Consider the following 15,325-nt stretch of genomic DNA (forward strand, 5'->3'; position numbering starts at 1 on the left):
GGGTGCCCACAAACTAGGGCAAACCAACTTTCCCAAACATCTCCAGCTTCACTGGGGCTTACTAATCAGGCAGCTATTCCCAGTTATGAGTGACCCATGGCTCACCACCGCACTGAGATAAATCTTTTCAGACTTGCACCCCATATTATAATCCAGACTTCCCAAGTGAATTGCTCTTGTTTCAAAGCCTTGTGGGGTTTTATTTTCCTCTAAAAGATTTCCCGTTAACAACATGCCAACATATAACTCCACAAGAGTTTTTCTTTTCTTTCCCTTGGGTAGACAAGGATCAGTCCAAAGAAGGTAGTATGCTCTTGAGCTCTATGATGTCCGCAAAATCTCTCACAGAAACTCCTTCAGACATTTCACAGCACAACCTTCTCTGGGATGCACTGAGCCCTTTAAAAGACCTTGAGTTTATATATAATAGGCAAGCACTCTGTATTCTTTTAGTGTTTCGTGAACAAGGACATTGTGTCAAACGGATGCTTGCAGTTTCAGTTCATGAATACAAAATGGGTGCCCCAGGATAATCCCCAGGAAACCCAAAGTTATCCTGGGATAACCCCCAGGATCTATTTCAGGGCATTCAGATAGTTCAGTTGCACGCACCAAAAAAAGGCCTTGAAAAAAACATACGCACACAATGGTACATATTAAATCAAGGCATGACAGGGGATCAGTTACCCTGAGTCATGCAAATGTTACTTTAGCACGATTAGCACAAAACAGTAACCTGGAATCATTAACAGAGGATCAGAGAATGAGACACCTCAAATGAAAAAAAAATACGGAAAAGGATCACCACCCTTATCCACAACGCACACAAGCCAGGTTTCGGTGCCACCAAGCTGAAAAGGGACAGTACTGGCATCAATCCAAGATTTCAGCTGCAAGAAATGAAGGATCAAACTGGATGAGCCTTAGAGATATTTAAAGTGATCCAATCGTAGAGAGATGGGAGGGGGCAGACACAAAGCCCCCACCCAATTTGCGAGTGCCTGTGTACTTGCTTTAATGGGGGCAGGAGCTGCCAAGGGGTGCAGAGCTGGCCCCACTAAGATGCCACGAAAGCTCCTTTCTGTGAGAGCTTTCACACACAGTAGATTGGGTTGATCAACCATAAGCTTGCAGGATTTTAAAATTAAGTTTCTGAAGGTTGACTCACACAGCTATTTTAAGACTTAAAAGACTAGTTCCTAGTTTTAAAATCCCTACCATCTTCAGAGAACATGCAGCCAAAGGACACTGTGCCCAAGTAGTGCCTGATTCAGCTCAAGTCAGTTGTGACTCAATTGCCTTGAAAGCTATAAGATATAAGCTAACTGAGAATAATTTGTTCTTTTGGTTTCAACAAGCTTAGTCAGCATTCACTTTAGCTGGACTGGGGCCATCCACCGCCGTTTTAAAACTGGAACCTTCATCTCAACACGCTGGACAGGATGATCATTATTCAGGAATTTATTTATTGTTATTTATTTAATTCATTTATACCCCACCTTTCTCCCCAGCAGGGACTTTCTCCCCAACAGTGGCTTACAGCATTCTCCTTTACTTCATTTTATCCTCACAACAACCCTGTTAGGTAAAGTTAGGCTGAAAGAAAGTGACTGGCCCAAAGTCAACCAACAAACTTCCATGGCAGAGCTGGGAACTGAACCTGGGTCTCCTGGATCCTACTCCGACGCTCTTAACCACTACACCGGCTCTCTGAAAGCAAAAACCTCTTTATCTTACAGAACACCCAAATTAATTATTGTGTCTTGAAAGAATTGTAACATTAGTCTCTTGGACAACACGGGTGCCTGGGACCTGCAGGAGGGAGTACATTTTTTTTAACAAGGTTGTGTGCTTGTGTGTGTCAGGACACCCGCAGGATCAATTTTGGGTGGGTGGGTAGGCTTGCAAGGCCCTGACCTGGATGGCCCAGGCTAGCTCAATCTTGTCAGATCTTGGAAACCAAGCATGGTTACCCCTGTTAATATACGGATGGGAGATCACCAAGGAAGTCCTGGGTTGCTACGCAAAGGCAGGCAAGGGCAAACCACCTCTGAACATCTCTTGGCTTGAAAACCACAGGGGGTTGTCATAAGTGGGGCTGCAACTTGACGGCTCTTTCCACTACCGGCTTGCACAGCTTCTCCTAGCTACTTCATACATTTCCCACAATAACTTTATGACATAAACGTCAAAGCAGATCTGGAACAGTTCCAGCATCATCTACATCTGAAGCTGGGGGGCGAGAGATTCAAAACAGATAAAAGGAAGTATTTCTTCACACAATGCAAAGTTAAATTGTGGAATTCCCTGCCCCAGGATGTGGGGATGGCTGCCAACTTGAAAGGCTTTAAGAGGAGAGTGGACATGTTCATGGAGGAGAGGGCTATTCATGGCTAATAGTAAAAATGGATACTAGTCAGGATGCATAGCTTTTCTCTCCAGGATCAGAGGAGCATGCCTATTATATCAGGTGCTGTGGAACACAGGCAGGATAATGCTGCTGCAGCTGTCTTGCTTGTGGGCTTCCTAGAGGCACCTGGTTGGCCACTGTGTGAACAGACTGCTGGACCTTGGTCTGATCCAGCATGGCCTTTCTTATGTTCTTACATGACAAAGTTTCAAGGTCTCATTCTCTTCCCCCATCTGCAATTCAAGAGATACATTACAATCACATATACTAGTCACAGCTCTAGGGGTCAACATCTGAAATGCCACAATATGGAGGTGAATTGGTATACCAGCTCTGATGGCCAAATTAGCCACAATGTTACCATTCAAAGCAAAACCAAACAAGAAAAAAAAGCCAAGTGTGTCTGCAGCGCCTCTCACGCTGATGCTGACTGTACAATGAGCATAAATGTGATTTGCATTATTGAACAGACACCCAGGGCCTAATTCTTCACTTCTTGCAAGCCCCAAAGGGACTCTACTCCAACATATGAGGGTGTGAAAAAAAGGAACTTCTCTGTGCAGTGAGTAATGTAATTTCCTAATTAGCTTTGAATAATGTCAGTGCCAGGGGGCGAGTGGTTACTGAGCAGCTTGGAGCTTCTTTAAAAAGGAAGAAGATTTTTAAAAAAATCTTTTTCCCCTTCTGGTTTAAGGGAGAGACCAGAAGATAGAATATTGATGGGCATCCTGATTAAGTATTATAAAGGGAGAAATGATCTGGAAACAGGCCAAGTGAAAGTAGGTTAAGCATGATCAGGGTACATTTTAAGCCTGGCTCAATGACCAATTCTCTCTCTCTCTCTCACTCTCTCTCTCACACACACACACAAACAGAGTCGACTTCCCACAAGCAGTGAACATGGTGAGGGAAGGCCCATCGCGGATGCTGGCATTGTGGGTACGCTCTCCTCACCCCCACCCACAGCAAAAAAGATACAGGAAGTTCCAGTCCTGCAACTCAGTGCAAATAAAGGCAATTATCTCCTCTAGTCTACAGGGTTCAAAGTGTCATCTTCTACCATGACTCAGCAGAATGCAAAAAAGGATCTTCCACAAATAGCCCCACATGGTGCAAACTGAACACCATCAGAACAGTTCAGCAATTAAGAAAATGGTAAAGATGTCCTAAAATAAGTTACTCAGCAATTGCCCACTGGCAGATAACGTGCTATTAGCAACTTGCTTTTGAAGCTCTTAACTGTGAGACTGAATTTCCTCCATCAACTTACTTTGGTTTCAAGTTCGTTGAGATCAGACTGGCCCATCGCTGGCTCCGCAACCACTTTTTGCAAGAGGTGCAATAACTGTTTCTTTGTTTCCAGCTCTTTAGGAAATTTTTCAGACACCAAGTACGAATTGAACTTTGTCTCCTCTTCCAGTCTCTTCATTAAGCCTAAGAAAATAAAACAAACCACATCAACACATCTAAACACAGCAATGAGAACGGCAATTTGGTTTCATACTGTAATAACTGTAATTTAACCCCAACTATTTAGCAGCCAATTACAATAATTTCTGTGCCGACTAATAAGATGTGTCTAGACCTGCTTTGCAATTTGCACTTTCCATGTATAAACACACAACCTGGTAGCATGTGTGTGTGTGTAAGTGCCGTCACGTTGCTTCCGACTCAGCAATGCAAAGATGGCATATTATGGCCATCAAACACTCCTGAGGAAGAATTCCTGAAGAACAGAGACTATCAAACAAGCACCTCTGGAGTCTTTAGGAGATATCTCGCCACTGGCCTTTTGCCAGCTTCTGCATTTTAGAAAGCTGGTTAAAGAGAATGTTCCTTTGCAGTCACCGGGGAGAGGGGGAAGAACTTGCCAAGAGAAATAAAATAAAATTTAAAAAAAATTCTATACAATGCAAGGAAAACCTGAAATATCGATACCGCTGATCTCAAGACAGAGATGCAAGCATTCAATACCACTAAAGAAGCCAGGGGAAAAATATTTTTTTTTAAAGAACTCTTTGAAAGAAATACTGAAAGGGCCAGCACACCAGCTCTTTCTGATGATGCCAGAAGCCAGAGGAGCAAGTTAAAACATGAAAACGGACTGATTCAGTGCACTCAAAGGAACAGGAAAGACAAAAAACGGGTAGCTAGCCTACTTAGAGGTTTCACAGAGAGTTAAATGTTCCAAAACTCTGCAATAACAGTCACATGGGAAAGATGTTACCTAATACTTTTTTTTCTTTTCTTTTTTTTGCAGCTTAATTGAACTTCTTCAGAGCCTCCTGCCTTCTGCAGATTCTCAGGCCAGAGGGCAAAGAACACAGAGAGCTCGAGAGCTTCCAATTACAGAATCTTCATTTTAAAAAAGTTTTCCTTGAAGGTCGATGGAATGACCACGTCCATAAGCTGCATGGCACTCTTGGCTCAGGCTCCAAAGCTTATTTGAGTTACTTTTTTGCCAATGGCATATTTACACGCGAACAGCTATTAATAGTTATTCATCATGTTTTCCATCCAGACTGTTACGCGGAAGGCTCAGGAAGAGCCAGTCCGTGGCTTGCTCAGACAAGCAGGAGCTAAGGTACCGTTCTGCCTTGCTAGACCGGGACCATGAATCTGCACCAGGCCTGAGATTTAGAATCACAGAGTTGGAAAGGACCACCAGGGTCATCTAGTCCAACCCCCTGCACAATGCAGGAAATTCACAACTACCTCCCCCACCCACCCACCCACACCCCCAGTGACCCCCACTCCATGCCCAGAAGATGACCAAGATGCCCTCTCTCTCATGATCTGTCTAAGGTAACAGAATCAGCATTGCTGACAGATGGCCATCTAGCCGCTGCTTTAAAACCTCCAGGGAAGGAGAGCTTACCACCACCCGAGGAAGCCTGTTCCACTGAGGAACAGCTCTAACGGTTACAAAATTCTTCCTAGTGTCTAGATGGAATCTCTTTCCTTTCCCCAAGATGCAGGCTTACGTACACCCACCTATTCAAAAATGAAGGCAGCACTGCTCAACTCCAAAGGCACTTTGCTTTTAAGATCCAGAGCCCAGCAGGATGTTTTTTCTTTGTGTGTGTGTGGGGGGGGGGGAATCCCACTGCCATCACCATGTCATCAAGAAGTCCAGTGTAATATACTGGTTGGAATATCAGACTAGATCCTGGGAGGCTCAAGTTCAAATCTCCACTCTGCCATGGAAGCTCCCTTGATGATTGTGGGCTGGTCCCCCACTCTTAGCCTAGCCCACCTCACAGGGCTGTTGTGAGGGAGAAAAGTAACAAGGCTCAGAGACAGTTTTAGAAGGTAGCAGTGTTGGCCTGCAGTAGAACAGCTAGATTTGAGTCTGGTAGTATCTTAGAGACCAACCAGATTTTTGGGGTATGAGCTTTCAAGGGTCAAAGCTCCCTTAAGGAGTCCAAGTGCTACTGGACTCGAATCAGAAATCTACTGAATGCAGTAGAACTTTGGGCATAACTATATGTCACAAACGGAGGATAGCAATGACTTGCAGGGGACATCATACATGGAGTGTCCCATGTATGATTATCTGCCTGCTGGACAGAAGTCATGGGTGTGTGCTCGGTGCAGGGAGCTCCTGGCTCTCAGGAAGCGAGTTCACTTCCTTGAGGCTAAGGAAGCTCAATTGGAGGAGCTGAGGCAGGCAGACAGAGAGGTGACTAAGGACTCCGGGGATGATATAGTCACATCCCAGTCCCAAGGTGATGGCAACCTGCCAGTCACGGATGATGGAGCCCTTGGGGAAGGAGGCCATCTCACTGAGGTAGGGAGATGTGGTTCCTTAGAAGGGACCTCTTCCTTGGTGGATGAACAGATATCCTCTCGTACCGAGGATATGCCTCAGAGGGGAGGGGGCCTTCTTGTAGTGGGGGATTCAATCCTTAGGAATGTAGATAGCTGGGTTTCTGGCGGGTGCATGGACCGCATGGTGACTTGACTGCCTGGTGAGAAGGTTGCGGACATTACCTGTCATATAGGTAGTCTGGTAGATAGTGCTGGGGAGGAGCCAGTGGTTGTGGTGCATGTTGGCACCAACGACATGGGGAAATGTAGTCTGGAGGTCTTGGAATCCAAATTTAGGTTTCTAGGCAGGAGACTAAAAGCCAGGACCTCCAAGATAGCTTTCTCAGAAATGCTACCTGTTCCACGTGCAGGACCAGCTAGGCAGGCACAGTTGGTGAGTCTCAATGCACGGATGAGACGGTGGTGAAGGGAAGAGGGCTTTAGATTTGTAAGGAACTGGGCAACATTTTGGGACAAGCCGGGCCTATACAAAAGGGATGGGCTCCACTTGAACCAGGATGGAACCAGACTGCTGGCGCGTAATATAAAAAAGGTGGCAGAGCAGCTTTTAAACTGAACCTGGAGGGAAAGCCGACAGGAGCTGAGAAGCATCCGGTTTGGGCAAACTCAGTGCATATGGACAAAGGGAAAATTGCTTCAGATTGCCCACATAGGAATTACTTAGACATGAAAAGGAATGGAAAAAGAATGATGCCCAAAGGCACATGCCAGGCAAGTCGAAAGAGATAAACAATGTGGAGGTGTTTCTATGCTAATGCTAGAAGCCTCCAAGCAAAAATGGGGGAATTAGAGTGCATGGTTTTAAGAGAAAACATAGCTATAGTGAGCATTACAGAAACCTGGTGGAGGGGAGAGAACCAGTGGGATACAGTCATCCCTGGTTACAAACTGTATAGAAATGACAGGGAAGGGCGTATTGGAGGGGGTGTTGCTATGTATATCAAGGAAGGCATAGTGTCTAATAAGCTAGAGACCATAAAAAGGGCAGACTCGTCCACAGAATCCTTATGGGTGACTATTCCGGGCCCCAAAGGAGATTTAGTACTGGGGACGTTCTATCGGCCCCCTGACCAAATGGCTCAGGGTGATCTTGAGATGGAGAATGAAATTAGGGAAGCATGTAAAGGTAACGAAGTAGTAATAATGGGAGACTTCAACTTCCCTCATATTGATTGGATAAATGTATGCTCCAGTCAAGCCAAAGAGATAATTTTTTTAGACACCCTAAATGACTGTGCCCTTGAACAGTTGGTCATAGACCCAACCAGAGGGGAGGCGATTCTGGATTTAATACTCTGTGGTGCTGCCGGTGACTTAGTGCGGGATGTGGATGTAGTTGAGCCAGTTGGCAAAAGTGATCACAATGGCATCAAATTTAATTTATATGCAAGTGGGAAAGTGACTGGGAAATCTCACACAATTACCTTTGACTTTAAAAGAGGGAACTTCTCTAAAATGAGAAAACTGTAAAGAGGAAGTTGAAAGGAATGGTTTAGAGGGTTAAATCTCTTGAAAAGGCTTGGGGGTTACTCAACTCCACATTACTAGAGGCTCAGCTAGCTTGTATACTGCAGGTCAGGAAAGGTAGTAATAAGTCCAAGAGGTCACCACCATGGCTAACGGGTAAGGTAAAGGAAGCAATTAGAGAAAAAAGTCTTCCTTCAGAGGCTTGACCAAACAAGGCGAACAGAAGCAAAAAAAGTTTTTGAGGCGCTTATTGCTAAACACATCAAAACAAACAATAAGAAATTATTTAAGTATATTAGGAGTAGGAAACCAGCTAAGGAAGCGGTTGGACCATTGGATGACAATGGGAGTAAAGGAACTCTGAGGATAAAGCAATTGCTGAAAAACTAAATGAATTCTTCTCATCTGTCTTCACTGTTGAAGATACAGGGCAGATTCCTTCTCCTGAACAGAGATTTTGGAGAGGGGAAAATGAGGAACTGAGGCAAATAGTGGTAACAAGGCAGGAAGTCCTAGAACGTCTAGACAAACTGCAAACTAACAAGACACGGGGACCAGACGGTATTCATCCTAGGGTTCTTCAAGAGCTCAAATGGGAAATTGCTGAACTTCTAACAAAGACATGTAATATGTCCCTTCGATCAGCCTCTGTACCAGAGGACTGGAGAATGGCCAATGTAACACCCATTTATTAAAAAGGTTCCAGGGGGGACCCAGGAAATTACAGGCCAGTTAGCTTAACGTCTGTTCCGGGTAAATTAGTGGAAAGCATTATTAAAGATAGAATTATCAAGCATATAGAAGGGCAAGGTCTGCTGGGCAAAACCCAGCATGGCTTCTGTAAGGGTAGGTCCTGTCTTACTAACCTATTAGAGTTTTTTGAAAGTGTCAATAAGCATGTGGACAGGAATGAGCCTGTGGATATTGTGTATTTGGATTTCCAAAAGGCTTTTGACAAAAGTCCCCCACCAAAGCCTGCTAAGCAAACTTCATAGTCATGGGATAAGAGGACAAGTCCTCTTATGGATTGAAAGCTGGCTGAAAAATAGGAAGCAGAAAGTAGGAATCAATGGTCAGTTCTCACAATGGCGGAATGTGAGCAGTGGGGTGCCTCAGGGATCTGTGTTGGGACCAGTGCTTTTCAACCTGTTCATCAATGACCTGGAGTTGGGGTTAAACAGTGAAGTAGCCAAGTTTGCAGATGACACCAAATTATTTAGGGTGATTAAAACAAAATCGGACTGTGAAGAGCTCCAGAAGGATCTCTGCATACTGGAAGAATGGGCATTAAAATGGCAAATAAGATTCAATGTAAGTGTAAAGTGATGCATATTGAGGCAAAAAATCCCAACTTCACATATACACTGATGGGATCTGTGCTGGCAGCGACAGACCAAGAAAGGGATCTTGGGGTGGTAGTGGATAGCTCAATGAAGACGTCAACCCAGTGTGCGGCTGCTGTAAAAAAGCCAAATTTCATGCTGGCCATAATTAGATGAGGAATAGAAAATAAAACTGCTGATATCATACTGCCCTTGTACAAATCTATGGTGAGATCACACTTGGAATACTGTGTACAGTTCTGGTCACCACACCTACAAAAGGATATTACAGAGCTTGAGAAGGTGCAGAAAAGAGCAACCAAAATGATAGGGGACTAGAGCAACTGTTCTATGGGGAGTGGTTAGGATGCTTAGGGATGTTTAGCTTTGAAAGAAGGCGGCTAAGGGGAGACATGATAGAGGTCTATAAAATTATGCATGGTTTGGAGAGAGTGGACAGGGAGAGGTTTTTCTCCCTCTCCCATTAATACTAGAACACGGGGTCATCTGCTAAAGCTGGAGGGCGAGAGATTCAAAACAGATAAAAGGAAGTATTTTTTCACACAACACATAGTTAAATTGTGGAACTCCCTGCCCCAGGATGTGGTGATGGCTGCCAGCCTGGAGGGCTTTAAGAGGGGAGTGGACATATTCATGGAGGAGAGGGGTATTCATGGCTATTAGAATGGATACTAGTCATGCTGCATACCTATTCTCTCTAGTATCAGAGGAGCATGCCTATTATTTTGGGTGCAGTGGAACACAGGCAGGATGATGCTGCTGCAGTCGTCTTGTTTGTGGCTTCCTAGAGGCACCTGGTTGGCCACTGTGTGAACAGACTGCTGGACTTGATGGGCCTTGGTCTGATCCAGCAGGGCCTTTCTTATGTTCTAATCTCATTTCCCCCTCCCCATTATTTCCTTTTCCCGTAAAAGCCCCCATAGCTTCTCCCATTTTCCTGCTTCCTTCTCTCCTTCCCACCCACCAGCCAACCTACTTTTATCTGCTCCCGTCTTTAGCTTTCCCTCCCTCGGCAGACGCTCCCCAGGAAATTTCTGACTCAGTTATACGGTATCAGCTGCGCCAGGACCATTTATGCAGTGGGAAACACTTGCTGGGGGACCTCACTTTCGCCTGCATCCCTCTTTCTACACTATTACCTCTTTCCTTCCTCCTGTATATTCTCTCCTTACATAAGAAAGGCCATGCTGGATCAGACCAAGGTCCATCAAGTCCAGCAGTCTGATCACTCAGTGGCCACCAGATGCCTCTAGGAAGCCCACAAACAAGACGACTGCAGCAGCACCATCCTGCTTGTGTTCCAAAGCACCTAATATAATAGGCATGCTCATCTGATCCTGGAAAGAATAGGTCTGCATCATGACTAGTATCCATTTTGACTAGTGGCCATGAATAGCCCTCTCCTCTATGAACATGTCCACTCCCCTCTTAAAGCCTTGTAAGTTGGCAGCCATCCCGACATCCTGGGGCAGGGAGTTCCACAATTTAACTGTGCATTGTGTGAAGATTTCATCTGTTTTGAATCTCTCACCCTCCAGCTTCAGCAGATGACCCCATGTTCTAGTATTATGAGAGGGAGAAAAGCGTCTCCCTGTCCACTCTCTCCATACCATGCATAGTGCTTTAATGCAGGGTGGAAGTATAGCTTCATTTCCCTCCTACCCACTTATTCCTCTCTATGTAAATACCCCTCCATCCTGAACATTTTAACAAAACTTTTCCCAGTTGGGCTCTGAAGTTGGATATAAACCCAATCAGGGACGGGGGATCTGAAAGGAAGAAACTTTAAGAAGCCTGCTGACAATTCTCTCCTACAAACACTCTTTCCTCTTGCATTACTTTGAGAAACTCAGGATTGGGGCCCCAGAGAGGTCTTTCACACAGGCTGTTTGCCTCAGCTTGGATGTTGCTAGTATGTGGATTCTTCTCATACTCCCCCTGCCCCTCAAGCACTGTGGTCCTTTCATGCACCTTCTGGGTTTCCCCCACTTCTAGTGTTTCTTTCCAAATACTGCTTTGCTCTGATCTTTTTGGAAAGATTGCAGCAAAGTTGAGATGGGTGCTGGGTAGATGGGAAAGTGTAGATTGCTCCCCATCCCAATTGCATCAGTTCCATTTTCCCTGCCCCAGTCATCATTCCCCTCCCCACACTGGAGGTCTGCTTTTTAAAAATTGGGTATCGCCATATCATTTTAGGCTTACAGCAGTCTATTGCAAGAATGTACTAGTTCCCAGCTTCCATTCTAAAACGTTTCTATCTCTTTTCCTTGTGGAGTTATAAAACACAGTTTATCTTGATGTCTGAATGCAGCCCAAAAGAGCTGGGAGTTTGTGAGCCTGCTTCACCAGACACAGGACACTTGACTATGAAACAGCAGGCTATAATAAAGCAATTAGCTTTTAAGCTGCCACAAGGAAATCTGCTTGCTGCTGCATATCAACAACTAATGCACGGGGGAAAGGGGGAAGCAGCAGACAGAAAAAACCACAGTGTAGTACAAGCAGTTTGCTTCTTTGCCAGTGCCCTAAAGTCAAATCTCCCTGCCTGTAGAAAACCGGCTTGTTGGCTGTCTCATCACAATAACCTGAAATGCAGAATGGCTTCTTACAAGGACCACATCTAACCCTGAACTGGTAGGGCATCAATCACCAGTTGGTACCACGAACTGGACCCCTTCCATTATTTTTCTTGCTTATTATCCTCAGTGTTTGTGAAACCAAGTCTTCTCTTTTGCAGCTGGGTGCTGGTGAAGAAAACAAGACTTGGGACAGGGGCAAGGATGAAGCAATTAAAAGCATTCTGGTGTCATCTTAAGTACCAGTGGTTTGCGTTTTAGCTGAAGGGAGATTCATCAGCAAAGAAGAAGGACTTATCGTCCAGAGAAAGGAAACAGTTCATGTTTTTCCTATTAGTAGTCACTTTCCAAAATAGCAACAAGCTATATCGTGGGTTTAAAGAAAGACAACACAGTAGAAACTGCACACTCATTTCACTCCGTCCCATCCCAATCCATCAGCACTATGGCTCAAAGAAAAGCAAGAGAGGTTCATGCCAATCATGAACACAACAGGCCACCCACAAGACAAGATGGGGGTTTTTTCCGGAAATACACAGAGGACACCCCAGGTATGACTTGGTTAACAAAAGGGGGGGGGGAAATAACCAACCCAAAAAACAATACTCAGCTTGGTGGTTACTGAGCAAGCCGCAGGGGCACAGAACTCTTAGTAGTCACTGAGAATCAGATAAAGCAGGAATCAGATAAAGCAGCTAGAGAACCAGCGTGGTGTAGTGGTTAGAGTGTTGGATCAGGATCTGTGACAACCAGGTTCGAATCCCCACTCTGGCATGGAGGCTCACTGGGTGAGACTTGGACCAGTCACACACTCTCAGCCTAATCTACCTCACAGGGTTTTTGTGAGGATAAAATGGAGGAGAGGAGACTGATGCAAAGTGCTGTGGGTTCCCATTGGGGAGAAAGGCAGGATATAAATGAATTAAATAAATATCTAAATGAATGAATTACTTAAATAAACAAAATAATCAACAAGATGGATGAACACCCCGGAGGAGACACAAGGATAACAAGAGAGAAATGTGAACAAACACAGTTTTCCAAATTCTGGCTTCAGTTCAGTTGGCGATGAGGATCCAAAGGATAGCAACAATTTTTAATAATAACAAAGTAATTAGTTATGAATATTTTGGAGTTCAGGTCTTTTAAAAAAATCATCCAGAATTTCAGAAGTGTCAAGCAGAACATGTAAAAAAGAAAATCTAAATTTCCTCTTTTTAAAAGTCTTCAGTGGTTTTTGGCACCAGAAAAGAAGAGAGGAGGGGAAAAAAACACAAACACGTTTTAGAACTCCTACTTACTTTCTGGCTTGGAATCTACAGCTGCATGACGCATATCCTTGAGCTGGAGTTGGACTCTCTGCAGCCTCTGCTCTGCATGAAAAAGCTTAGAAAATATGCATGGATCTATTTATAAGCTCATTCTTGGGAAACATACACTCAAACAACAACAGCCAAAATAGAAAAAAAAAGGGACCCATTGGTAACTTCAATGTAGGACCAACTAAAAGGACTGAAAGCACACACAAATTCTCAGTGGATCGTGTCCTCGTTCTTCAGCCATTAATGGAAGTAATAAGAAATAATTCCAACGAGAAGCTACTGCAACCTGTTATTCTGTTGAGCCAACCTAGAATAGGTTTAATACAATGGGGCACCCCTCTTGATTCTCACTGTTTCTGGGGGTCCCATTGTCCTCTCCATTTCTGTCAAAACGCTTTCAGGGAGTGAAGATGGCAGCCATCCCCCATTTTGTCCACAGTATTTGGTACATAAAGGTATCCATCCTTGATACCCCTGAATCCTAACCTAACCTAAAAATTCATATAAATAACAGCTATATACCTCAATGAAATAGGTGTGCTGTTACCCAAGACACCAGCACTGGGTTTTTTTCCTCCCAAGCAATTTTTATATCTTTGCTTAACAGATGTGCTTTCTTTTGGGTACCTGGTTTTTCTGCTCCTGCTTCTGCTGGGCAAGAGATTCTTCTCTCTCTTTCTCTACTCGCAGCTGCCTCGCTACCTCAAGCATCCGCTGGTGATTTTGCACCGTCTCCACCTACAGCAAAAGGATAAGCGGCGCAAGTTACCCGTCACATAGCTGAGAAATGAAAGGGTGCGATTGTGTGTCTCACAGATTCACGCCATGCTTCCCTCCCGTACGTGACCCTTCTTCGAGCCGACACTGGAGAGCTGGGCGGAAGGTCTTTAAACACTTTGGACTGCTTCCCAGGGAAGATTCCTTTTCCTCCAGTTAGCCATCTGAATCTTTCCCCAGACGTGTGGCATGCTAATCGTCAGCCTTGTTTGCATTCCCCAGACAAACGTGCCAGCCAAGGATGATCACACTCGTCTGCTACAGCTCTGCTTCTCTCATTTACCCGCTTCTTAAGACGCTCCACTCTTTTGAGCAGTTGATCCTTCTCTTCCTCCATGGCAGTGATATCCTAGAAAGCAGAACAACAATAATTTTGAGGATCTGGGCCAGACTGTTATTTTTCTACAAAATTGGAATCTCCAAAATTTAAGGATGTTTTGATATTCGTGTCCGGGAGCCAGAGTGGTATAGTGGTTAAGAATGGTGGTTTGGAGTGGTGGACTCTGATCTGGAGAGCCGGGTTTAATTCCCCACTCCTCCACATGAGTGGCGGATGCTAATCTGGTGAACTGGATCTGTTTCCCCCCTCCTACACATGAAGCCAGCTGGGTGGCCTTGGGCTAGTCACACTCTCTCAACCCCACCTACCTCACAGGGTGTGTGTTGTGGGGAGGGGAAGGGAAGGTGATTGTAAGCCAGTTTGATTCTTCCTTAAGTGGGAGAGAAAGTCGGCATATAAAAACCAACTCTATGGATTCCAGTCACGCCACCTCTTATCCTCAACTCAGTAATTATATCAACATATTGACTGCCAGCATGGTACATTTGGGTGGAGTGTGGGACTAGGATCTGGGTGACCTGATTTCGAATCTACACTCTCCATGCAAGCTTGCTGGGTGACGCTGGACCAGTCACACACTCTCAGCCTAAACTACTTCACATAAAATGGAGAAGGGGAGAATGCTGTAGGCCACTTTGGGGGCCCCACTGGGGAGAAAAGTAGGATATGAAAGAAGTAAATAAACAAGCCAACATGTTCAACAGGCACATTTAAATTCAGCAGAACAGGTTGATGCTTCAAAGTAGTAAGAAGAAAAAACTGCACCAAGATGTCAGAAATATCTCAGCATCCTCAGAGACACCTCCATAGGACAGATAAGCCCTGAACAGAAACCTGGAGAATGTAATGGGAAGGATGAGGGCCAATAAACTGAAGCTCAGCCCAGACAAGACTGAGGTGATGATGGTCAAATACAAAGCTGCTTGAGGACTAAGGAGTCAGCTTGTCCTGGAGGGGGCTGCACATGAACACATGAAGCTGCCTTATACTGAATCAGACACTTGGTCCATCAAAGTCAGTATTGTCTACTCAGACCAGCAGTGGCTCTCCAGGGTCTCAGGCGGAGGTCTTTGACATCACCTACTTGCCTGCTCCCTTTAACTGGGGATGCAGGGGATTGAACCTGGGACCTTCTGCATGCAGATGCTCTACCACTGAGCCACGGCCCCTCCCCTAAGGCTGCAATCCCCTCTGAAGATGCAGGTTTGTAGCTTGTTCCTAGCCTGCTGGATCCTGGCCTATAATTGAAGATGCAGATC

General features: G+C 44.9%; 1 protein-coding gene across 1 annotated transcript in view; it reads right to left on the bottom strand.

Annotated features, from left to right (window-relative positions):
• The window catches only part of IFT81 (intraflagellar transport 81), a 50,029-nt gene that overhangs the window by 26,692 nt on the left and 8,012 nt on the right, over positions 1-15,325 (bottom strand). The window contains exons 5-8 of the mRNA XM_056859341.1: positions 14,010-14,075; positions 13,577-13,687; positions 12,929-13,013; positions 3,681-3,844 (exon numbers count right to left, since the gene is read on the bottom strand). Of these exons, the coding sequence (XP_056715319.1) occupies positions 3,681-3,844; positions 12,929-13,013; positions 13,577-13,687; positions 14,010-14,075 (426 nt within the window). The remainder of the gene's footprint in view (positions 1-3,680; positions 3,845-12,928; positions 13,014-13,576; positions 13,688-14,009; positions 14,076-15,325) is intronic.

Source organism: Euleptes europaea, chromosome 13 (assembly GCF_029931775.1).
Source record: "Euleptes europaea isolate rEulEur1 chromosome 13, rEulEur1.hap1, whole genome shotgun sequence".
NCBI classification, from domain to species: domain Eukaryota; kingdom Metazoa; phylum Chordata; class Lepidosauria; order Squamata; family Sphaerodactylidae; genus Euleptes; species Euleptes europaea.